This window comes from Myzus persicae, unplaced genomic scaffold (genome assembly GCF_001856785.1).
Source record: "Myzus persicae strain clone G006 unplaced genomic scaffold, MPER_G0061.0, whole genome shotgun sequence".
NCBI classification, from domain to species: Eukaryota; Metazoa; Arthropoda; class Insecta; order Hemiptera; family Aphididae; genus Myzus; species Myzus persicae.
The window spans coordinates 135,843-161,579 of NW_019104058.1; the positions used below are offsets into that span (position 1 = coordinate 135,843).

General features: G+C 28.3%; 2 protein-coding genes and 1 long non-coding RNA gene across 5 annotated transcripts in view; 2 read left to right on the plus strand and 1 right to left on the minus strand.

Moving 5' to 3' along the window:
- The window catches only part of LOC111038188 (protein furry), a 103,754-nt gene extending 89,714 nt beyond the window's left edge, over nt 1-14,040 (minus strand). For 2 of the 3 annotated variants that reach the window (XM_022321187.1, XM_022321184.1), the window contains exons 1-20: nt 13,741-14,040; nt 13,608-13,676; nt 13,372-13,509; nt 12,937-13,315; nt 11,799-11,978; nt 11,021-11,228; nt 10,814-10,951; nt 10,500-10,734; nt 10,259-10,437; nt 9,943-10,167; nt 9,667-9,810; nt 8,993-9,221; nt 8,620-8,922; nt 8,370-8,549; nt 8,090-8,294; nt 7,688-8,026; nt 7,470-7,619; nt 7,212-7,375; nt 5,610-6,030; nt 4,264-4,448 (exon numbers count right to left, since the gene is read on the minus strand). In XM_022321187.1, coding sequence (XP_022176879.1) covers nt 4,264-4,448; nt 5,610-6,030; nt 7,212-7,375; nt 7,470-7,619; nt 7,688-8,026; nt 8,090-8,294; nt 8,370-8,549; nt 8,620-8,922; nt 8,993-9,221; nt 9,667-9,810; nt 9,943-10,167; nt 10,259-10,437; nt 10,500-10,734; nt 10,814-10,951; nt 11,021-11,228; nt 11,799-11,978; nt 12,937-13,315; nt 13,372-13,509; nt 13,608-13,668 — 4,063 coding nt within the window. In that variant the 5' untranslated portion in view covers nt 13,669-13,676; nt 13,741-14,040. The remainder of the gene's footprint in view (nt 1-4,263; nt 4,449-5,609; nt 6,031-7,211; nt 7,376-7,469; nt 7,620-7,687; nt 8,027-8,089; nt 8,295-8,369; nt 8,550-8,619; nt 8,923-8,992; nt 9,222-9,666; nt 9,811-9,942; nt 10,168-10,258; nt 10,438-10,499; nt 10,735-10,813; nt 10,952-11,020; nt 11,229-11,798; nt 11,979-12,936; nt 13,316-13,371; nt 13,510-13,607; nt 13,677-13,740) is intronic. The other variant, XM_022321186.1, reaches the window with a different exon arrangement.
- Nucleotides 63-2,308, plus strand: LOC111038192. Its single transcript, XR_002604950.1, has 2 exons — nt 63-1,334; nt 1,401-2,308. It is a non-coding gene; the product is annotated as an uncharacterized LOC111038192 (long non-coding RNA).
- Nucleotides 14,041-16,560: 2,520 nt separating the features above from the next.
- LOC111038193 (merlin) lies at nt 16,561-21,215 on the plus strand. Its single transcript, XM_022321196.1, has 12 exons — nt 16,561-16,844; nt 16,916-17,045; nt 17,101-17,306; nt 17,372-17,599; nt 17,678-17,887; nt 17,948-18,054; nt 18,140-18,269; nt 18,342-18,473; nt 18,577-18,774; nt 18,875-19,083; nt 19,160-19,319; nt 20,949-21,215. Exons 1-12 carry the CDS (start codon nt 16,743-16,745, stop codon nt 20,997-20,999), a joined length of 1,863 nt encoding a protein of 620 aa, XP_022176888.1. The 5' UTR covers nt 16,561-16,742; the 3' UTR covers nt 21,000-21,215.
- The last annotated feature ends 4,522 nt before the right edge of the window (nt 21,216-25,737 follow it).

A 25,737-nucleotide genomic window follows, 5' to 3' on the forward strand; every position in this document is an offset into this window, starting at 1 on the left:
ATTATATTTTAAATGTTTTTTATATATAATATGTTGTAATAACTACTGTCGTTTTATAAAATACATACTAGCTATTTTACATATTGTATCTACTTACATATTATCAATAAACAAATTGTGAACTTTCAAAAATTTTAACGATAAATTGTAAAGCTTGGATTGTTAAATATTAAAAAATTTTAAACATAGTCGAATTTGAGTATTCTAAAATGTTAAATGAATGAAAATAATCTATTATTTATATCTCTTGCAGTTAAAGACGATGGTTCCGAAATATGTATTTTTACGATGAAAAATTTAAATTGTAAGATTTTATTTAATGAACATTTTAATAAACACGGTTTGTCAGAGAATACAGTAAAAATGTTCAAATTCAAATACAAAGAAAATGTAAGTCTCGAAAGTTGTACATAAAATGATTCCTATAAGTTCCATTTCCAATCTGATAAAGTTTCACAAAAAAAACAGATACTTGTAGAAAATTACTAAAATAAATATGTCTGCAACTTTCCTCACTAATTAATCTCCTCAATTCCCTCCTTACAGCCGTATTACACAATCAATCCATTCTATAGTTCATTTCTTCTCTATCTCATTAGGCTAATTACCAATTATGTCATATTCACCGGTAACTATTTCTGTTTATTTCAATTTCATTATAATGTATTTAATATTGAGCACTTGTATTATAATCGTTGAGCTGTAATAGTTATATACTTGAAGCTAATAAAGAAAAAAAATATGTCTGCAATAAAGTAAAAAAATTAGGTATAAGATAATTATCTTATTTTTTTTTCTATAGTTACAAGGTATTATTGTGGGTATCCTCAGTGACATGGGCCATTAGGTTTACAAATAATTTAAATCGATAACATACATCTTATAACATAATAATATTATTATAAATATTTAATTATATTAATTAATGCATTTATTAATATTATTAAGAACATTTAAATAAAAGGAAACGTAAGAACTTTTGATGATGAATTTAGTTAGTTGATTAAATATTTAAGTATACAATTTTGCCAATTTTTGAAAATTATAACAACATTCATTACAATCTTAATTACAACAGTTAAAAATATGGCTCAAAAGTTCTCTTGTACAAGTTGTACATTTTACGTAGAATCCGAATATTTGTTCAGAATAAAAATAGTGATAATTATCAAGAATCCTCTTAAGCAACAAAATTGAAAATCGAAGTTCAATGCGCCCTGTAGAAAATTATCTTCTAACTAACAAAAAAACTAGAAAATGTATTGAAGTTGAAGATCGAAGCATTTGTACTGCTCAAAAATGACACAACATTTGTGGTACCTACCTACTGCGTAGTGAGTATATTAATTATTGATACAGTTATCGGATTGAAGTAAATATATAATCTATACTAACTGTAGGTACTTCTAGGTATTTCACATGGCGCAAGTATCATCGAGACATGGATGCTACTAGCTCTACCTGTGGAAAAGGAGGACGGTGGCTGAATCCCGCTGCATCCACTGCGATGAGCCGGAGGGCTCAGTGGAACATACGCTGTTCCATTATCAGTACTGGGCGGAGGGTAGGTTTGAGATGGAGCAGAGCATTGGTCGGCGACTGCAGCCAGAAAATGTCTCTGATTTCATTCTGGGGCCTAAGCAGGAGCTCCTCCCGGATGATATGTCAAGGATGCAGCGTATTAAGGCGTTGGCGGAGAAGCAGAGGCTAGCGTTTGACAGGATGGTAGAGACGATACTCAGGCAGAAGAAGGCTGCAGCGCATCAGGCGGGATACAAGTGGACGGGTAGGGTAGACGTTGTGTTATTCTGTGGGCCGAAGGCCAGCTTTTCTGGGTGGTTAGAGGCCCCCACCTATGTATAACTAAATTATGATGGTGAATAAACGATAGGATAACGACAAACACGGGTGGTAATATTGTGATAAACAGTACCCACCCGTTCCCAGTTTTTGAAAGGTAAGGTGAACCTGGCACATAGTCAAAATAGTTTTTTGATGACTCTCTATTCAAAACATTTTAATTTATAATTTAATATAATATTAAGATTGTTTTTGCTTTATTTTTTTTTCTAATTTTATTTATTCCAAATCATGTTTAAAAACGAAAAAATGTCGGGGGTTACATGCTCGGTTACGTATTCTGGATTTTGATTTAAAAATACTAGTTGAACTACTCTACGAGAATAACAATAATTCACATTTACATTTTTAATTGTTAGGTAAAAAACCTTAGATTTAACTCCATCAAACCATTCGAGAAACAATATCTCGTTGAAATCCTGACATAAAGCAATGTTACAGATAGGACGTAGGTATATAGTTTATTTAGTATATTATAAATTTATAAGGATGTATAAATATAACCTCCGCTATGAATATGTATTCGAATGTACAAGTATATGAATACAAATTAAGAGAAGCGGCAGTAAATGATAATGTAATATATGTAATGTGTAATAATATGACATGATACGAAAAATCGGAGGGCGACACATATCGCGACTAGACTATTTTACCAAGGTTTATCAGTTATTACTTGTTATTAAATGTTATTACGATTAACCTACTAGCATCATTTTAATATACAGTACAATAATAATATGTAAATACTAAATTCAAATATGTAATTGATTCTAAATAAAAGTCGCAAAGGCGTATGAATAACCGTCTATTCCTACAAAGAATCTGTAAATAATATAGGTGTGAAGTATCTGATCTACATGATCATACCCTGTGACGCTCGCAATCATCAGTTCCATTACTTCCTGGTATGTTGAAAAGCGAATTCCAATGATTAATTAGCTTCGGGCATAAACGAAGCGTCACAGGTTTCTTGTAAGAATAATATTATACAGTTTTCAAACGCTCTTCAACCGTTATTTTACGAATGTACATTATTATTTTTTATACTGGACTAAACTGAGTCATTAATAATTGTCAGTAGGCATATATATGTTTTGATAGACTGCAAACGCAAAATTGATCGTACTTACAAGAAAAGTCTCACAATTAAAAATAGATTAATACATATCAAGTGACAAATGCACGCTTTGTAACAACCCTAGTCGCCATATTCAATCAATGCAATTGTTGAGGCTTAAGTATACGGCCCTGAATCCTCTATAGATAATTGTGTTTCTTACCCATCAGGCCACTTAATTATTCCTTATCAGCTATAGAAAGTTATAGATCCTACGTTTTTAATTTGTTTTTTATTAAAATATAACAATTTTGTAAAACGACATTCAATTATTCAACATTCAACAAAATCAAACCTTCCTGCAAAATAGTGATTATATACATATATATATATTATTAATATTTTGTTTAATATGTTATATATATTATATATGTATACACAGGGTGATTTATCAAGCATGCTCATTGTTCACCTCCATTTTTATTCTGGTTTTACTTTTACAAACATAAATGTATATTGTATACATTATAATTAATATGTTGAATTGTCCTGATTAATTTATTATCCTGTATATTAGGTTCATTCCATTATATAACAATCTGAATTGGGAAAGCCTTGGATATACATTCACAAATTGAATACGAGGGTAAATTATTTTCAAGGAATCTAGGACAAAATATCCGAGGAAAAAACTATTACAAAGTATTATCAATGTTAAATGTGATTTAAAAATGAACAATGTATCTAAAGAAAAAAAGGGGGAAAAAATATTTTTTTTTTATTTGGATATTTTGTCCCATATATTGATTATTTTATCCCTGGATATTTTAACCTTGGATATTTTGTCCCAATACCATTTTCAAGAGTGCTATATAACACTAAACACGCTATAGTGGAACATGTAGGGGGATTCTTTGCTTATAAACCAAATCTACACACATATTAAAATTCAATTTAATACTAAATACTAATACTCATACTAGTATATTTTGTTGAAAATATTTAAAACAAATAATTTTTCTATCCTCATTAAAAATGCTTTGATATAATTAGGTATTATTGGCAAGGTATCTTTTTTATATATATAGATAATATATTTTATACAAAGATATGTACTAAGTACTAATAAATCTGAATTAAATTAACTCTTTCCATTATGGATTTTGTTTATATTTGTCAATTATTACCAACTAAAATTATGTTATTGAAAATTTGGGAGTCCTCATTCTTAAATGGCAAATGCTAAGCATTTTCAGCTTTTGGTACACCCAAGTATATGTGTTGAGTTATTATTTTTAAACTTTTTAAATATTTATTCATGAAATATAAAATATAGTACTCACGCGCAGTAACGGGAGATTCGGAAGGTAAAATTGGTGGTAATAGTTCAACGCATCCAGATCCAAAAAACCTCTTATCTAATACTTGTAATAATTGTAACGCAGTATCTCGTACAGAAGACCGAGGACAGCCAGTGTTCATGAGTGTAACATTAATAATTGCCGTATAATGATCACATGGATATTCCCTAAACAAAATATTGATTTTTAAATTATTTAATTCAATATTGACGAGGTAAACTCGAAATTTACTATAAGCAGAGTAACTCCCAGCGTTTTGTTAAGATTGAGTTTATATTTCATATTTATCAATATCCAGATAAATAAAAAAAAAATGTTAAAAAGATAGTACATAAGATTTAAGATATTATAATTTTTAGATTTGGTTATTAGATGCATGTGAAAAATTCTACCAACCCTTATTATTACAATACCTATAAAACATTTAAAATAAATAAGTGTTGCTACAAAGGTAGCACTAAAAAATTTGTATTTCAAAATGCAAAGATAATTTTTGGATGGTGACATGACGTGCCCAGACATTAAAAAGTCTCATACATAGTTCCATACTGAGTGTCAACCGTAAAAAATTATCAAACATATTTATTAAAAATATTGTCTACACATTACATCTTACTGTGTACAGTGTGTATATACCATAGACTTGTGAATATATTCTTTATGGGTCTATGGTCTATATGTTACGGGCAATGTAGAATACCGGGCAATGTAAACCACACATTTTTTTTAACCAACTAATATTATTTTTTATTATTGTTATAAATTATAATCATTAACTATTTATAGTATTGATTTTTTTTTAAAACAATCATTATTAATTTTATTCATGTACCATAATATTACCAATAATTTGATGGAATAACAAAAAAAAAAAATTAACAAGTATCATCATTTTATTTTTATAATAAATTATAATTGTATTATTACCTATTTATTTGAACAAGATTTAGAAGCATGGCACTTGGAATTACATAGTCTGTCTGCTTTTCTACACTTGGTTTTTAAATAGGCAGTAAGATAAATAACAAAAATAAGTTTATACACGGTGTTTTAAAAACTTCATATTTTATTGTATTATGTTACATGAATAAAATTATTGATTGTTTTAAAAAAATTTGTGGTTTACATTGCCCGGTATTCCACATTGCCCGTAACATATACACACTTATATAAAAAAAACATTTGTAAGAGCAACTGTCTTTCGGCAATATTAAAAATATTTAACAAAATACTAAAAAATAATACTAATATCAATCAAATAATTGTATAATTAACATTTCTATGTTTTTCTTTGTTTTGAGAATAAATATTATAATTAATTAACTTACCTAGTGCTGAATATCACTCCAAGTGCATGGAAGCATGCATCTGCTACTGATGGCATAGCTGTATAACACCTATCTACGACCCAGTCTAGTAGTGCACCCATATCGGGATTACAATCCAACAGCAAAACAACTGTTTCTAAGGCTAATTGATGAACTCGTTTGTCAGGATGTGCTAACAACACATCTATCCAAGTATATAAGGATCCATCAGGTTCAGCCAAAGTATGATTAAAACATGGCCCACATGTAAGGACTGCACAAGCTGCTTGCAAGGATGCCATTTGCAAATCATCTTTAATTAAATCTATAGTCAGTAAACTTGTCGAAATAGAAGATGATGCCCAATGTTCAGCCCAATTACAAAACAGAGTAAATAAATTTTGGCGTAATTCTCGTTTTAACAATGTACGATATGTTTCAACTAAAAAAAAAAATTAAATAATTCTGTTAATATATTAAATTGAAAAATATACCATCTTAAGCAGTAAACAAAACAATTAAATAAAATAATACATATGTTTGAGAATTTGAAAAAAAATATATAAAATTACATAAGTTTTCGCTAATTTGATAAAGCTAAAATGATTTTAATAATATTTGATTTTTTAAATTCTTGTTCAATTATCATGATTTAAAAAATAATAAATGAATGGTTTTAAAGTTAAAAAATTATAAAAGTGCAATTATGCAAATACTTTTAATTATCTGTCAACGATTTACTGAACAAAAATAAAAATTAAAAAGCAATTAAGGGGATTGCAAAAGCTATTAATTTTTCATCAAAACAACCTTAAGGACTGACAAAAATTAAGGATAATACACTGGTGCTAATAAATAAGTTCTGAGTTCGTACTTATGACTATTGTTAACAATTAACTATGTTTTTGTTTGTATATTTTTGCCTGTATACAGAAATAAAAATACTAAATAATTAAGGGGATTACAAAAACTATTAATTTGTCATCAAAACCTTAGCAACTGGTATAAATTAAGGTACTTCTATTGGTTTGATTTAAAATAAGTATGGATAGTTGAATTGGTAAACAAGTTTACTTTGCATTGGAGAATAAATATTTAACATTTTATAAATTTGTCAACTTTTTATATTTAATATATTAAAAGATATAATATATGCACCAACCAGTAGACTTTTTTACCAATTCAAACATATATACTTTTTTGTAAATCAAACCATTATAAGTACTTTAATTTTTGTCAGTTACTAAGGTTGTTTTAATGAATACTTAATAGCGTTTGTAATCCCCTTAATTATTTAGTATTTTTATTTCTGTAGACAAACAAAAACATAATTATAAACAATAGTCACAAATAGGAAATCAGAATTTATTTATTAGTTCCAGTCCAAATTCACAAATTATATTGCATGTTTTCTAAAAGCACAATTTATAATATTTATGTATAATACATGAAAGTACTATTTAGCATTTAGATATTTAGTTACTTTAATAATTTGTACCATTATGTTGATATTTAATGTTTTATAATTTATAGAATTAATAGAATTAATAGAAAACTTTAAGAATTAAAACACAACTAAAATCTTTACATATATCTTACAAACTAATAACATTGTATACTTACGTTCAAAACTTTTAATCATCTTCATAACAAATCTACAAAAATACAGTTTTATTTCTCGAAGACTATCTTTTTCTGATTCCAATTCTAAACAGATTCTAGCTCCATCAACATATTCTTCAATTGTTGGGTGTAACGAACATGTATCTCTATCAAGAACACATGAACTAAAAAAAAAAACAAGCAATTAAATACTATTCAATATTTACTCAACAAATTTATCTCTAATATACTAGATGTTATACAGTATTTACTATTTACCTGCAACCAAATGTTCCATATCCTGCAATAAGTTCAAAAACCTTAACTAACTGTAAACGCAATGCATCTCTTCGTCTACGCCGTCTCATATTTTCTTGTTTTCTGTCCACAGCTTCTTTTATATAAGAAATTAATTCTTCCATAAGATCTCTATTTTTCGAAAAAAATTATGTATGTATTAACTAAGATTTAATTAGCTGTATTCCTTATTTTTTTACTTTAATGCTACAGGATTTATAGTTCCCATTGCATATATAGCAGCATCTCGAACATCAGCTACTTCACATCTTAGTAATGGTGCAATTAATTTATACAACGCTGTTGGCGAAACACTTTTGCTATCATTTCGTTCGCCAATTGCTAAACTATCTGGTGAAGAACTTAAGCTTAAATCGGGTGAAGCACATCGTATGACTGGATTTGGAGCAAGAGGTACGACTCGCATAGCAAACATTGTGTAATATCTCCAAAGAGTCAAATATTGATCACGTTCAGTTAAAGGCTTCTTTGGAGGAGCTGAGCTCCTTAATAATGAAGCTCTATTATCACTAACTGGTCTACAGAATTAAAATAACACTAGAGTAATACTAAAATGTTAAAAGCATTATAAGCTAACTTACGTGGGGTCAATTACAGTGAAAAGATTATGAACTCTAGAGAATACTAATAGCCAAGCCTGAGCAGTAACAGAAGGGCATTGCTTTATTAGAACATTTTGAGACAAAATACCAAAGAGTATTGTTCCCCAAGGATCACTATTTCCAGTTCCACCCAATAAGCTTAGAGATGAAGCTGTTTTAGCAGAATTTATATCGTCTTGAATTCCTAAAACATTTTATACTTTAATATTCACTAAATAATAACTTACAATTTAAAAATACACAAAAAATATTAATTTACCTGCAGTCCATATAGGAGCATTACGATCAACAATCCATTGCAAATCAATTGAATTTGCTGCAGATGCAGTCATTGCAGCTAATTTTTCTGCTGAAGGCAACATAGGAAGACATCTTTCAATTAATTGAGGACAAGCCTTATCAATGACATCAATAACTGGCACTATGTCTTTAATATTATCTAAAACAAAATAAATAAAAAATATTTTTAATTATTGCAGTAACTATGAAGTATTTCTAAAAATGCTAACCTAATATCTTCACTAGACATTTTATTTCACGGAGTATATGTGCTGATAAACGGCGAGGACATGGTCGACAATTGCATAACATCACTAATGCAAAGGCTTCAGCTGGAGAAAAATCAACTTTTTTTGATTTTTGCTGGTTATTAGTTAAATCAACTTTTTTATTTTTTTCTGTTTGATTTTTAATCAATCCTGGTGTAATACTATTTTTCCAACAAGTTAATAGTTGCAATAACATACGTAAGCCATTATCAACTAATTGTGGGAATGTATCTTGTACATCACGTGCCAAAAATTGTGTAAAACCTTAAATGTAAATTTTAAACATTCAATATAATTTAATAATGAATATACATTAACCACTATATATGCTTACTAGTAATTACTTCATGACGCCATTCTGGGAAATCAATAATCAAAGTTTGAAGACTCTGATATGCTAAAGCACGGAGTTCTTCATCCATATGCACAGTTAAACGAGACAACATATCTACTAATTCAGCACCAGTCATAGTCTCGGGTATTAAACGTGGAACAGCCGCGACACATGTTCGAAATAGATCAATACGTGGCTTTCTCTCGCCAGTTATCATCTCATCAGGTTCCTAGTAAAGTATACAATTAATTAATCCACGGAGTTTAAGATCATGTAAACTATCAAAACTATATAACATATATTACATACTACTATACTAGTATAAACAATTTCTAAAATATATATCTCATGAACCTGATTGTAAGAGTCCAATGCAAAAGCAAAAGACTCTTACATTTTGCTGTTTTTATAAACTCTTGCTGATCATGAATAAGTAAGAAAATGTTAAGCCTTCTATTACTGACTAGTGATTTATAGTTATTATTAATAAATGCAAACTAAAGAAAATTGTTCTATATTGTATCTAATACAGTATTAAATATGATCTAAGGAGTTCTGACCTATGTTCGTTAAATCTTCACATAAAAGTAAAAAATAAATCCTTTATTTAAGTTAATTTGTTTTTGATAGTTTTAAAGACAGAAAATCTTAATTAATAAAAAATTCAAAAATACTTTGTTCATATTTTGTGTGCTAGTCATCATCAAAGGTCTGCCATAGTGGGTATCCAATGCTCTTAAAATTTCAACAAACACCCGACGCACATTTGGAAAGTAAGTATGAATACCAATGTTTCTTGCTGTATCCTCAGTTAGCATCTATATTTAAATACAATTTTATACAAATAGTTTCATTAATAAAAAATATTAAAAATATTAATTAAATATCATTAATATTGATTAATGATAGGACTATTAAAATATTATAAAATAATGATATAATTTACAAACCTTATTTAAAAAAGTTTTTTTCACTCGGAGTGTACTACCAGATGGCAATACTCCTGATGTACCTGGCATGGGTGGTTCACCTTCTTTTTGTTCAAGACTATCGGCCACAACAAGAAAAGCTCTGAGACCAATACTCATTCGTTCGGGTGTAAGTATTAATTTAATTGGTCGACCTACACTTAGCAAATCATATACTATTTCACGCATAGCAAAGTCTAATCGTTCCTGCAATAATAATATATATAGAAATAAATAGATGTATAATTGAAATAAATTATTCAGAGCTAAAATAAGAAAAATAATTACTAAGATTTACCTGAGCAATAAATTGTATAATTTTAACAAATATATTTAAAGGTGTATCACGTGGTACAACAGCTTTTGATCCTTTGGGGAATAATGAATGAACAATACTTTGTAAACGAGATTGGGTAGCAGAGTTACTTTCACATTTTATTCTCACCATGTAAACCCATAGCAACCGATAAAGAGCCTCTGAAATTAAAATATCAGAATAATGTGTATAAATTAACAATAACATTTTAAATTTGAATTACCTAAAGCAACTCTTGACATATTAGTGTCTCTATTCTTTAAATTTGATAAGCACATTGCCAAAAAGTAATGCCAATTTTGTAGGAAAAAAATCTTTTGGCTAACACATAGCAAACAAGTTACTAATGGAAACAATGATAGTCTGTGTTTTGATTTAGTACACATATCTAAAGTTGTTGAATAAAGGGATTCCACAAAATTCTTCAAACACGGAACATTTACTTCATTTTTAACAATCTAAGATTAGAAAAATATGTAATTACTTCAACTCATAAAAAAAAACAAAAAAAAATTGAGACATTTAAATAAACCTTACGCCAGCCATAGGTAATAAAATTTCAACAAATAATCCAGCCATTGAATGTTTAACATCTTTATCTTTAACTTCAAGAAAATACTGAGCACATTCTTGCATAAATTGAAATGAAGCCTCAAAATCTTCAATAGGAACCATCTGTTAATCAAAATATAATACTACTTAGATTTATAAAACAAACAAATATATTAACCTTAATATATTTACCTTAATTCTAAAAAATTTCATTCCCATTAACAATGATATAATAGCCTGTATGACGTGCGGTGATGGTTCTTTAGCTCTTAGTTCCTTTAACTCAGCCATAAACCGTTTTCTGACAGACAAAAATCTAGATTGAGCCAAAACGCCCAAAACTTCTGCATACAAATCAGCCACCATATGAATATTTAGTGCATTCGGACAGTTTTGTGCCCTAGGAAATCAGTAATAATAATTTAATTAACACATACATTTAGTTTCATTAATACAATACTAAAAGGATAATATTAATATTATGTCCAAATGACCCAATTGTTTCCCCACATTGAATTTCAATACTAATTATAGGGACATTTTCCAAATAATATATACATAATTAATAGTATTAAGTGTAGTAGAAAGTATAACTAAAAAATCCATACTGGTTACAAACATAAGGTTAGTAAAACCAAAAACAATAATAAATTATTAGAATCAAAAGCCAAAAACAATTTTGAAGCCAGTTATTGAGATTTGTTTATAACATCTTTACAGCTATTCAGAAAATGTCTTCTATAAAGAACCAATTAAAGAATCAATTTTCAACTGTTAAAAATGAATGAAATTTTAGGGATTTTCACCTGTTTTAAAAATAATTAAAAAAATTGTCAAAAAACCAATACACACACTAGATTTCCTTTGAACCTAAAATATTGAATTTGAATTGTCGGTGTTTTAATAAGATTTTTATCAATAAGCCTGGATAGTTCTATATGTATTAGAAATTATCATGCAGTTTACATACCCTTCACGATATTTAAAATGTTTGAAGCATAAATTCTCAATATAAGTGACTAAATCTTCATGCCCTGGATGAAATGGTAATTGTTTCAATACTTCTATTAATGCTAAGCAAAATATAAACTCCACAGCCAGATCTTTTCGCTCTCCCATAACTTCTACTTCCTTAGTGTCAGTAACATCACTAAAATGAAATATATTAAGTAGTTTTTTTAACTTTATCATATTTATTCAATATATGCAAAAAATATACAGAGTGATCCAACAAGTATGCTCACCCCCCTTTTTTCTTTAATAATAAAGTTTTTCCAAATCTGATTTTCGGAATCTTTAAATAAACTCAAAGACCATATTTTCATATTCTTGAGATTTTTTGTACCACTTAAGGAGTGTCCAGTGGCGATACAAACTTTTGTTTTTCAAATGGGAACCCCACTTTTTTACTGTAAATTAATTTTTTTGAGAATTTTTATGTATTGAAATCAAAATTTGAATGAGTAGTTTTCTAGTTATTACACATTTTGTGCTAAAGATAATATAGTTTATAATGGGGAAAAAGGATATGCTTATACAGTATACATTGCTATCTATAGTCTATACGCATAATATAAAATAATGCAACATTTAATATTTATTTAGTCAAACATTTAGGTAAATAGCAAGTAAAATCCTTCTTGATTAATTTAGTTATTTTTCTTATTCCATATGTAGAACTGTATGAGCATATCCCTAGTATGGACCATTATCCTTAGAATAAATTGTCCAATAACTAGGAAACCACTAGTTCGAATTTTGATTTTGATACATCAACATTTTTAAAAAATTATCCACTAAATAATTTAAAGAAAAAAAGTGGGGTTCTAGTATGAAAAAAAAGGTTCGTATCACCACAGGACACTCCTTAAGTGGCACAAAAATCTCAAGAATATGAAAATATGGTCTTTGCGTATATTTAAAGATTCAAAAATCAGATATTGAAAAACTTCATTAATAAAGAAAAGCAGGGGGTGAGCATACTTGTTGGATATACATGAATATGTATCACACAATATATATACATAATATACATAAAATGCATATAGGTAATAGATCTATAATTAAGTTATGAAGTTCGATAAATTTAATGTAAACATTCATCATACTTTTTGCCTTTAAGTTCAATTTTCTTTGAATCTGTAGCATTGATGTCTAGTATACCAATTTGTCGATCATACCAAGCAAAAAGAGCTTTTAGTATAGAAGGCAAACAATGTTCAGCGACTGAACCAAATGCAATCAATAACTGATCAAATTGTGCATCTTCACCACGTTGCAAAATCTTCATCAATGGTTTTTCTGGCTCAATCATTACCTCCTCCATTTTTCGCTCAGCCTGTACCGTAAAGTCTGCAAACAGTGTACGCATCACATACTCCCCTGGCTTAATGTCTGTGTCTACATTTGGGAATGGTGAACGCTCTTTGTGTGCTCCCCATGGTAAAACTGTTATTACACTTTGCCGTTGACTTTCTGCAATAAGCACTTAATATTAAATGAAAGACAAAAGTAGTAAAAACCCAATAAATAGCACACTTTACCTGGGGTAATAGTTAGTGTAGAATCAGTCATAGTGTTAGAATTTGATTGGGTGATTTGAAAAGGATCAATTTTAGGTGTAGGTGTCCCAGAATCAATTTCACTTTGAAACTCAACATTAGCTAGCACGACAGTTTGATCTTTGAAATGATAATTTGCAAGGTCAATAAATGATTTAAAATTGCTTAAATTAAATAATATGTTATACAATGAATAAAAAAAAATGATTAATTGATACCTCTATTAATTTGTTCCCGATTGTTTGTATCTAAATTGACATTTGTATTCTGTTCCTCCATCGCAAATACTGAAACACAATAATATATTAAAGGCTACCTCTAATATTGTAATTCAGATCATGTCTATAATACCATCAATATATTTCCTCTGTCTATTTATTAATATTCGAAGTTTGACAGTAAATTTTTTTTTTTCATTTAAAAGTTAAAACTAGTCAATGAAAAATTAAGTAATGCGTAAGTCACTTCAATTTTCGACATATTTAATAATTTAGTCCATGATTAATTTATTTTAGTCATGATTTGGTCTGTTCTCTATAAAATGATGACTGTAAGTTCTGATCTAAGTGTAAACAAATACTATAGATCTATAGTATTTGGTGTAAATAATTCACTGATTATTTTGAAATTTTTGTGTTTTGGACTTTTGTTATTCTGATACTTATCTGTTATCATAAATTAATAATTATTATCAGTGAGTTAATCACTGAACAAGTTGTCCTGTAAATTGAAATGCAACCATGGTCGTAAATCTTTTACAATTACCAGGGGTACAACCATAGAACACGACACTGCGTACATTAACGTTGGCAACGTGTATCTTTCTTTGTTACGAAATTTTAAAAACGTATTCAACGCAAAGGCATATTAATTAAGGTCTATGATTCAACGCAATGGCCAATGGACATATTCATGGCTTAAATATACAAGGTTATTGCATTTAGCCAATATTGTTATCAAATAAAATAAAATGGCAGCGTAAGGGTATGGTCTTTATCAATTATTTTTATCATAAGCACAATATTTAACTAGGTAATGGCGTAAATGCGTAATGCTGTAATGCAAATGCATGATATTCAAATATTGTAATATTTTGTAATGTAGGAAATTACCATGGCTTAAGTAAACATATTTGAGCCGTGGAAATTACTAAGTAGGATTTATTATTCATTGTTTACCTTTTGACTTTTTTTTCAACTCAACTACTCAACTGAATAAGTCATATTAATAATTTTTAGGACAAATTTTAAACTATTTTCTGTATTTATCTGTTTCTACATTTATAATTATTTAGGCATTATGTTGATTACTTTGCTCAATTTTTTCTTATTCTTCTTCTTGTCATCATATATTCGTTTATGTTCAGCATTAATAGCACGAACTAAAATAAAAGTTCTTGTACGTATTAAGTATAGTAATACCTTTTCTGGTACTGGTAAATCTCCTTTATAATAATTTATTACTCTATCAGCTACTTTTCTAATTATTGAAATATCTTTAGTAAAGTAGTCTCCATGTAATTGTGTAAAAAAATTCTCCATTACCTTTGCCACATCCATCAATTTATCACTGGGCACTGTTACCTCTTGAAGCATAAGCTATCCAACTGGAACTATTCATATCACCATTAGATATCAAGTGTGGATATTTAGCTCTGAAATGAAACAACAAATCCAGTGATATATTCTAAGCCAGCCATTGATATAATATCATTATTGATCTTCTCATTTATATTTTTTATTTCAAAATCAAATTCATCTTCATCAAATATCAAGTCATTGCCATCAATTATTGCATAAAAATTGACTGTGTAAGTATAATGTCATTCTATATTTAAGCCATGGGCATATTGTATTATTATCACGGTCTTAGGAGAAGATAAGGTCGGGACCACGATTTAAGATATTATACAGTATACACTATATAGGCAAGGTGGATATATATAAGTAAATATATATTAATATATCTACCTTGTATACAGGACAGGACAGGTTGCCCATCGGCATGACGTGATAACTGATAAGGGGAGTTCCCCTTACCAAATTGAGTTCTTCATTGTGCTGGAAATTACAGCAAGCGCTCTCTGTGAGAGAAAAATAAATTACCGTGTCGCTGCCAGCTGCCTGCTGAATTTTCAATTTTCTATCCATGTTTTAAATGTTGTAATTCTTTTTACTAATTTAATTTAATAATTTTATATTATTTTCCAAACATTTTATTGAAGTCTGCTTTATAACTGTACAAGTTTAACAGTAATTTAGTATTAAAATGTAATTCATATATATTTTATTATTTTATTATAATCATCAAGCTATAATACAACCAATATATTTATTAGTCTTAAAATAAAACTTAGCAGTTAACACATACGAGAAACCATATTCTTCCAAAAGATATTCTACTAAATATACTCAGTACCAGCTACCCATGCCCTAATAATATCCTCTTCCTTGAAATGCTTTTGGCAAATGAGAACATTTTCATTCAATTTCATACCTATAGTGTAGTAGTGTATTTTCCCACAAATCTTATGATGCTTTGCTTATACCAAAAGTACTGCTTTTGCATAGTATTTTACAATAAGGAATGCAGCACTTCATTTTATTATATTTTTCCAATTTTAATAAATATTTTTTCATAGTTTTAAGATATGAAGTCTCAAATCTCAAGTGTAGTAGAAATAATACCATACGTTATACAAAACAACAAAGTTATGTATGCGGCTAAGTAATAAGCACCTAAAGTACCTAAGTATTTATATATATATCTGAAATGGTGAAATAGAATCTATGACATAAAATGCAAATTACTAAGTGTGATCAATAGTTCGTGATTTAAATTGTGATATAGAGAACACTAACGTCTTTTTCCACGGCTGTGAGTCAATCTCGTCTTCAAACTTTAATTATATCGGTATAGGTCGATGAGCAAGAGCAATAAGCATATCTCGACTGAATATCTTAAATCGTAGTCGGTACCATGGCAAAATATATTTCATATAAAAATATTAAATATATTCACCGTCGGGACCACGGTCATAGAAGATATTTTCTAAGACCGTGATCGTGATTATAATTGTGGGAGATTGTCTGATAACCGGTATCAATGTTCAAAGAATTATTTGATAAGTTTAAAAATGATAACTCAAACAAAAACACCATTATTTAATCTTTTTTACTAATAACTAATAAGTAATAACAATAAAATAACTACCTAATAACTATTAAGTGTGTTTACATTTATTTATTTTTTGGAAAATGTTGTAGTTTTTAATATTGGTGTTTTTATGTATTTGTTTGTTAATAATGTGCACCAATCAATTTGATCGTGTGTGTGGTTAAACTTTGTTTAGGATGAAAGAAAAAATGCCGCCATTCAAACGCAAGAAATCGACGGGAAAATCTTTTCCTGTCAAAGTGTGTACATTAGATGCCGAATTAGAATTTAACCTAGAGGTAAATTAAAAATGTGTAGCACCTTAGTACGTACCACAATTTGAATTACCTATCTATAAATATTTGTTTAGTTGAAGGCTACTGGCCGAGATCTTTTTGACTTGGTGTGCCGTACTATTGGATTACGAGAAACCTGGTATTTTGGGTTACAGTATGAAGATTCTAAAGGATTTATTGCATGGTTGAAATTAGATAAAAAAGGTATGCCTCAATGTGTTTGATTTAAAATAAAATATAATTGTAAGTTATATTATAGTTCAAGATCAAGGTATTCCTCAACAAACTACAATGCCATTTATGTTCCTTGCAAAATTTTATCCTGAAGAAGTAGCTGAAGAACTTGTTCAAGAAGTTACTCAACACTTATTTTTTTTACAAGTTAATCGTGCCATTTTAGCAATGGATATTTATTGCCCGCCAGAAGCCTCAGTTTTATTAGCGTCATATGCAGTGCAAGCAAAAGTAGAAGAAATTAAAAATTATATTTTAAGGTTAATCATTAAATTTATTTACTTGAATCTGTGTAGTATGGTGACTATGATGAAGGAACTTATAAGCCAGGAATGCTTGCCAGTGAAGAATTGTTACCTCAAAGAGTAATTGATCAATATCAAATGACAGCAGAAATGTGGGAAGAGCGAATTAAAGTTTGGTATGCTGACCATCGAGGAATGTCGAGAGATGAGGCTGAAATTGAATATTTGAAAATCGCTCAAGATTTAGATATGTATGGTGTAAATTATTTTCCCATTAGTGTGAGTTAAAATTATCTCTAAAGCTATATTAATTTTAACTTTTACTAATTAAAACATTTTGGTTTTTAAACAATATAGAACAAGAAAGATACAGATTTGTGGTTAGGAGTTACATCTTTAGGACTTAATATTTATGAAAAAGAGAACAAATTAACTCCGAAAACAACATTCCAATGGTCTGAAATCAGACATGTTAGTTTTGATGATAAAAAATTTACTATTAAACCTGTTGATAAGACGTCACCAAATTTTGTATTCTTCTCGCACAAAGTTCGAATGAATAAATTGGTGAGTATTAAATAAAACTATCAATAAAGAATTCTTCTTATCACATCGATAATTTTTTAGATTTTAGACCTGTGTATAGGAAATCATGATCTTTTTATGAGAAGACGTAAACCAGATTCTATGGAAGTACAACAAATGAAAACCCAGGCAAAAGAAGAAAAGTCTAGGTAATTATTTAATAGTATCAATGATATTTAGAACTGTTTACCCACCAAAAAAATATTTTACACTTATTATTATATTATTAATTAGACGGCAAATTGAGCGTAATAAGTTGGCCCGTGAAAAGCAACTAAGAGAAATTGCAGAAAAAGAAAAATCAATTATGGAACAACGATTGATGCAATACCAAGAAGAAATTCGTTTAGCAAATGAAGCATTAGTTAGTATTCTTAAGATTTTTACCTCAAAACCATAAAAAAAAACACCAATGTTTCCAAAACACTTTTTTTAGAGACGATCTGAAGAAACAGCTGATCTTCTGGCTGAAAAGTCGCGAGTTGCAGAAGAAGAAGCCATGTTATTAGGTCAAAAAGCATCTGAAGCTGAACATAAAATTACTCAATTTCGTTTGACTGCACTTAAAGTATGATTAGAAATGTAGAATAGATATAAATTATTTTTATAATTAGAATATCAGACATTAATGATTAACTTCTTATATAAATTGTACTATATTTTATTTATAGACTGAAGAAGAAAAAGTAAGCCTTGAACGAAAAACACGGGAAGCTGAACAACTGACTGCTCGACTTGTAGATGAATCTGAAAGACGGGCAGCTGAAGCAAACAAACTTAAAGAAGAATTGCTTAGAGCTCGTGTTGCTGAAAAACAAGCAAAAGAAAAATTGCTGGAGTTCCTTTCTAGAAATGCATATGTTAATACTGTACGTTCAATTTGTCTGTTTTCATTTTTCAATACCTTTAACTATTTATTATTACTTTGTTAGTTCTATACTCGTATTTTTGGTCTAATTTTTAATTTAGAGTGTTTCAAGTCTGTATTCAGTGTCAAGTAGTTCTGTACTGGACCTTCCTGCTGATCTTCATGCATTGAGATTAAATGCTAATAATTCACCACAACTCTCTCTTACACATTCTAATCCACCAGCACTTGTAGATCATCATTTACCAGCATATGACTATATTGCTGATAATGATATGGAACAGCTATCATTAGAAATTGAAAAAGAAAGGTTATATTAACTGTAGACTATAGTACTAATCAGCAATCAGAAAATAATTGTATATAAATATTTTATATGTATACAGAGTTCAGTATTTAGAAAAAAGCAAACACCTTCAGGATCAATTAAGAGATTTAAAAACGGAAATTGAAGTGCTCAAAGTAGATGAAAAACAATGTGAATTGGATATGTTACATGATGAACAAGTGCGACTCGGAGAAAACAAATACTCTACATTAAAAAAAGTAAAAAATTTTAAAAGCGAGTTTAATTACTTTGGTTTAACACTTCTCAATTTTTCTGGGTCTTATGAAAATGTATGTAAAAATTAATATTTTGCATTGCACTAGATTATATAATTTGTACTTCTAGCTTCAGTTTATAAGGATTTTTGTTTGCTATATTATGGTTAATTTATCACTTGAACTTAGATGAAACTAAGTATTTTCTAGTTTAAAGGTGCATTATCAATAATTTTTAGTTACCTTCTTTAAATTTGAATTTACTAATTTTAGAAAATCAATTAATAAACTATACCAACACATTAGGGCTGACAAATATTACTAGATAAAAAAAAACAAATGTTTAAAATAAATATAAATCATTTGTAAATTTAATGAGAACTAATATAACTTCAAAGTTAAAGAAATAGTTTTTTGTATTTAGACTGCGATTTTATTTTTTGGGGTATTTGGATTATAAATTTGAAAGTTTCTGTCAAATAAAACATTTTAAACACCACATTTATGTTTAAATAAAGATTTCAATGTTTAAATACAAAAAACTCTTTATAGGTTGGTTACAATATGTGTGCCATAATCCATACTAAATAGTTAACAAATTCTCTAAGCATGCTAGCTATTACCAACACTCAAATTTGTCCAGCTATGAGTCTGTCAGCCATTACTGTCATTGAGCCTATTAATTGATACATTTAAAATTTTAAAAATATAATGTACAAATGTATGTCCTATATGAGTTATTAAAAATACTTCCTCTATTTACAATTAAAATATTAAATTATTTGCTATTTCTCAAGTATTAAATTATAACATAGTTAAGATTATTTTTTTTGTATATGATCTTAATTTAATATCCTGAGCTTTTTTTCATTTTACCTGATACAGTACTTATTATTATAGTTAATAATCGGTTAAGTACAACATTTAGAGCTGTCCCTTACAATGTCCGGTGAGAGTTAATGGACACTTAACCGGCAGAATTCTGCTGGTCTTAAAATATGTTATCAGTTGGTTAGTATTAACCGACACCTAACCGGACATTGTAGATGAATAGTTAGTTATTAAATATTTTATCCTGAGTAATTAAGATATTCACTTGCTCAATTATAATGTTAAAATTTGATTATTTAAAACTCGAAAGTTTCAGAGCAAATAAATGACACATTAATAAAAAAACTATTACTGTCAGTTAAACTTTTATTTTTAATTAGGTAATTGACTGAACAGAAAAAAATTGAACATGAATATTCTTGTTTATTTGTATACAAAGATTAACTTTATTAGAATAGAATTTTTTTTTTCATGATTCAAGTTTAGCTTAAATATGGTTTGTACATTTATCAAAAAAAAAGAAAAATATTCTCATTTAGTAAGATAAATAATAATTAAATAACTTATTTAGGTATTCTCATTGTAATAAATTACATTAGGCTAGAAGTTCTGCATTATCATTATGTGACCTACATTTTTAAATTACAAATTATTTAAGATTTAGTATTGTCTTTAAGATGAATAACATTTTTTAATTCATTGACTGAACACAAAAAAATTATCATGGATTTCCTCCATTGTTTTTTAACATAAAGATTGACTTTATTATATCTATATATTAATATTTTAAATAATTAATAGGTGAAGTGCGGATCAACCAAGGCTCGTGTAGCATACTTTGAGGAGTTATGACAAATCAAAATCAAAATTATAGAATCTCCAACTCATCAATCACGCAATACAAATGTATGTACATATACTTGTGCGTATATTCTGTTTTTATTTATAAACGAACAAAATCAACCTTATATAGTGGAAAAACTAATAATTTATACTTTTTAAATAATTTTTTTGTTCATCACCTAACGAACAATATTAATCAAATAAAAATATATAAGTTTTATTTTACTTATTTTTTGCACTTAGTTTTAAACTAGAAAACAAAATTCGTACAATATACGATAGATGTAACATAGATTGAATGACTGAGTTTTTTCCTCTTATTATTAGAACTTATTAACTTATAAATTATATTACTTTTTAAATTTATTAAAATTTTAAACATTTTTATAAATCGTTAGTTTTGGAATACTTAATAAGTAAAAATAAATAAATTATATATATTTACCATAGTTAATTATGTTGTTAAAAATATAATAATTTGTAAAAAGTATTCAAGAATAAACATAGTATTTTATGTTCTCTTTTAAACTATTAGTAATTGGTAGTAATATTTTTAACTTCTTTTTCCTCTTGTATTAGAAATTAAAGTGTTATCATCCATGTACGTCTTGTAAATACTGTGTACAATTGTATGTTATATAATACACAAAAAGATCAGTTCAAGTGACATTTGTAGGTATAATAATTGTGAGAATATGTTGGTCTCCAGGTATTCCTAAAAACAAATTGACCGATTTATTAGACATTTTTTTTACAAATATTTAAAGAAAAATCATTTTGACCAAGAAATTATAAAAGTATTTAAGTATTCAACGTAAGACATGAGAATTAAGAAACATGAAAATGTATTGAATATTTCACTACATCATAATATCAAAACATACCAGTTTAATATATTTGCATAAATATATCATCAATTTATTTTAGTTACCTATTTATACATACAAACGTTTAGTGATTAACTTTCATGACACAAGTTCAAAAATTAATTTTTTAAATAAAATTTTTCATAATTTATATCAATATTGTGATGTATTTAATATCACTGTTTTGACGTTTTGTTATTCAAAATGTTATAACAAAAAAAGGGTCGGTCGAAATTTGATGAATAGCTGAACCGAGCCATAGAAGTATACAGTAGTTCAACAAATTAGGCAGTATCGCCAAAAAAAACACTACTTACAATTCATTCAAGATGCAATTTTGAATTCATGCTAAGAAATCATAACCATAGAGTGAATAAATTAAATGCAAAGATTTAATTAAAAACAATATTATAGCATATAGTTAAATTCATATGAATCATGATATTATAATTAACAAATTAATAATAAGTAGTAAGTTGTTATTGCATGGTTCAATGGTTGTATTATTAATTAAAAGGACGTGATACCCGCATGTGTTGTCTCTGTCTTACAAGTGCGTAACATAGAAAATTGTACAATAAACAGAAAACGTGTAGCTCCGTTAATTTAAAAATTAAAGTGAATTGACCTCTTGGCTCTTATAAAATCTAAAGGTAAGATTATTATCTAGGCAACCTCATAGGCTTTTTATTATATATTTTTTTTAACGCGAGTTATAAGTATTTTAAGCGGTGTTTCTGAATTGCGTGCGATTATCTAGGTTGAGTTGCGTGCGTAGTTTATTCGCGACTGAGCCGAGTTGCGTGCGCCCCTTCACACCAATACATCATTTTATATTTATTTATATTTATATCAAACATTTTTTTATTATATTAATATATGGACTCATTCAAATTGTTTAAAAAAAAAAAAAAAATAAATTTTTAATTTTAAAATTTAATGATAAAATATACTAATATACTACTAAATTTTTATTTTTTAGAGCTTATGGGGGAGAGGAGATCAAAAATATAGTATTAATTCAATAAATAACAGTTAAAAATAAAGTTAGGATCGACAGTTAAATCCTGATGTTCAAAAATCACAATAATAAAAAAAAAATAGTTACAAAAAATTAATCGAAAATTGTTAATACAATGCCGAAAATAGACAGGTCAAAGATATAGAATTCAATTTAAAAAAAAAATTAAACTAGTAAGTTTTTGTAAGCTAACTTTTCTATTAACTCCAAACGGGTTATAATTTTATCTTCATACTGTCGCATAATTTCTCTAATATAATCTTCTTTTTCCACAGCTTTAAGTCGTATTTAAGTTTGATTTGAACTACGCATTTTGATACAAACGTCAGTTTGTACATTTTTTAAAACTTCTAAAAATTGGAAAATGTTTGGGTATGACGTATGAAGAGTAGAACATACTATTAACTTTGGAATGAAACGATTCATAAGCATTAAACTGTTAGAAAACTCGGCCCATATTGACGGTGGAAATTTACAGATTTCTAAAATGTAATTTTTTTCACAAAAGGTACAAACATCATGTAATTGTTGGTTATTTGGTTTTATATCCATGAGAACCTCACTAAAACATTGTTGAACTTCTTCAGGTTTTAAAAAAGATAATTTAAAAAAATTTATTGAAATGAAATTTATAGCCATTAATTATACATTATTTTTAATTTTTTTCACTATACATTACACTATAACTTCCATTTTTTATCGTTTATCGTTTAACCTTTCTGGATACTAACTGATTTTCGAAAATCACAAATGAGTACCTACTCAATTTTCTAAAATCGTTATAATATACTTATCATATTATAGCCATGCACTCATATCCAATCGCCATGACGCCATTAACTAATCTAGCCATTCGCTGGAGAAAACCCAAGATACAGTAGGTGCCTATATTGAATTTACTATATAGCAGTAGTCGGGACGCTACTGTTTTTTTGTAACACGCTAACGCTACTGCTACTCCCCCCAAAAGTAGCTCGTACTTTTTTTTTAAATGTAGTGAGCTACTTCTAACGCTATTGTTTGAGTGTAGCGCGCTACTTTTTCGCTATATTTTTTTAAAACATTTTTATAAAACATTGTAATAATGCACTTATGATGTCTTAACTATAATCTATGATTGCTGATTAGTCCGGTCCGGGTTAAACCTAAAAAAATCAAAAATACACTCATCTAGTCATCTTAATTAAATAAATAAACATACACCATAATATTTTAATTTTCATGAAATAAGTTAGAAGTAGCGATAGAATCTTAGATCATATACACTGGATAGAGCTATGGTTTAAAATATTGAAGCATAGCTGTTCGTGCCCGAAGTCATTACTGCACATGAGCAAAGAATATGATATAAGCATTCAGTACCTAATCGTCCTTATCACTATAACACATTATTGTTCCTTCCCCGTCCCGCACGATCAATTTCATTTCTCACTCATGCGCAATAAGTACTTCGGGCATGAACAAGTCTGCTTCAAACACGGACTTCGCGTGATATACCATATACGCTATAGCTCTATCCTCTATCCACTATCCAGTGTATATGAACTAAGGCATTAAGGCAGCCATACTATCTTAAATCGTGCTCTGGAGTCTGGACCACGGTCTTAGATTATTAGGCCTGGCAACTTAATAATGGAATCCGTGCTCCTAATGACCGGACAGAGAATTGTCATGCACACGTTTCACTATCTAGCGGATTAATATTTTAGTTTTTATTTATTAACCGGGGCTTTCATTCTGCAGCAGCTGCCAGCTTTTCTACTGTATTGGAAAGTACTAGGGGAGTATATGATCTAAGTTAATATACAGGAATACCTAAATATGAAAATATTTTGAGGTTATAGCAGTCTTAACACAAATAGATAACAGAATTAGGATGTAATCACAGGTTAATACTGTGGATGTAATATAATTTTATTTATTATTTGCCAACGAGCCACGTCAACATTCATTTTGCATTTTATATAATAAGAAGAAGATATGTATTATGTATATGTTACCGTCAATGATGTAAATTAGTTCATAACGTAAATGACTAGCCAATATTATAAATTCCTAACATTAGTAGTCGATAATGTCAATGCCTAGGCATTAACAGACAATATAGGCAATGTTGTAAAACTCAAATATCTTGTAAACACATTTAGAACTATGACTAGGAACTTACCTTAATGTCTAATACTGATAGACAATGTTGATAATTATGTTTAACGAAATATTTATTTTAAGTAAGAAATTTATAAATACAAGATAAATTATACATAATTATTTATTTTTGCAATTTGTTGTACTGTGACACTTTGAATTGCATAAAACATTAGTTTTTTTACAAGCAAATCTATTAGTTTTGCATCCTGCTTTACAAATACATCTAGTATAGCCTTGTGATCCCGCGATACCGTATCCAGCAGCCTCACGAACGGTAATTTATTTTACTCCGGCAGTCGCGATTGTCTTTTCATAGTTTAATATATTTTCAGGACACGGAACCAGTTGTGATCTAGTGAACCTATGTTTTAGCATACCATACTCCGTACCTACATGATAATCGTCTAGAATTTTACAACACAAGAACATTTCTAATCAAACCAACAAATAAATGATTTTATATTTTTACCCATCACGCCTGAAAAAGCCCGGAGTTATCATCATTACCTAGGAAATATTTCTAAATACATCACTGACTGATAATAACAGACATTAACGATATTTCCTAGTCAATATCGTATACTGCCTAATTTGATCGGAAATATCGTTATTGACTAGTCATTAACATTAATTCCTTAATTTACATCATTGACGGTAACATATACATAGTGTTTATGTTTTTATAATAATTTATAATTTCCAATAACGATTA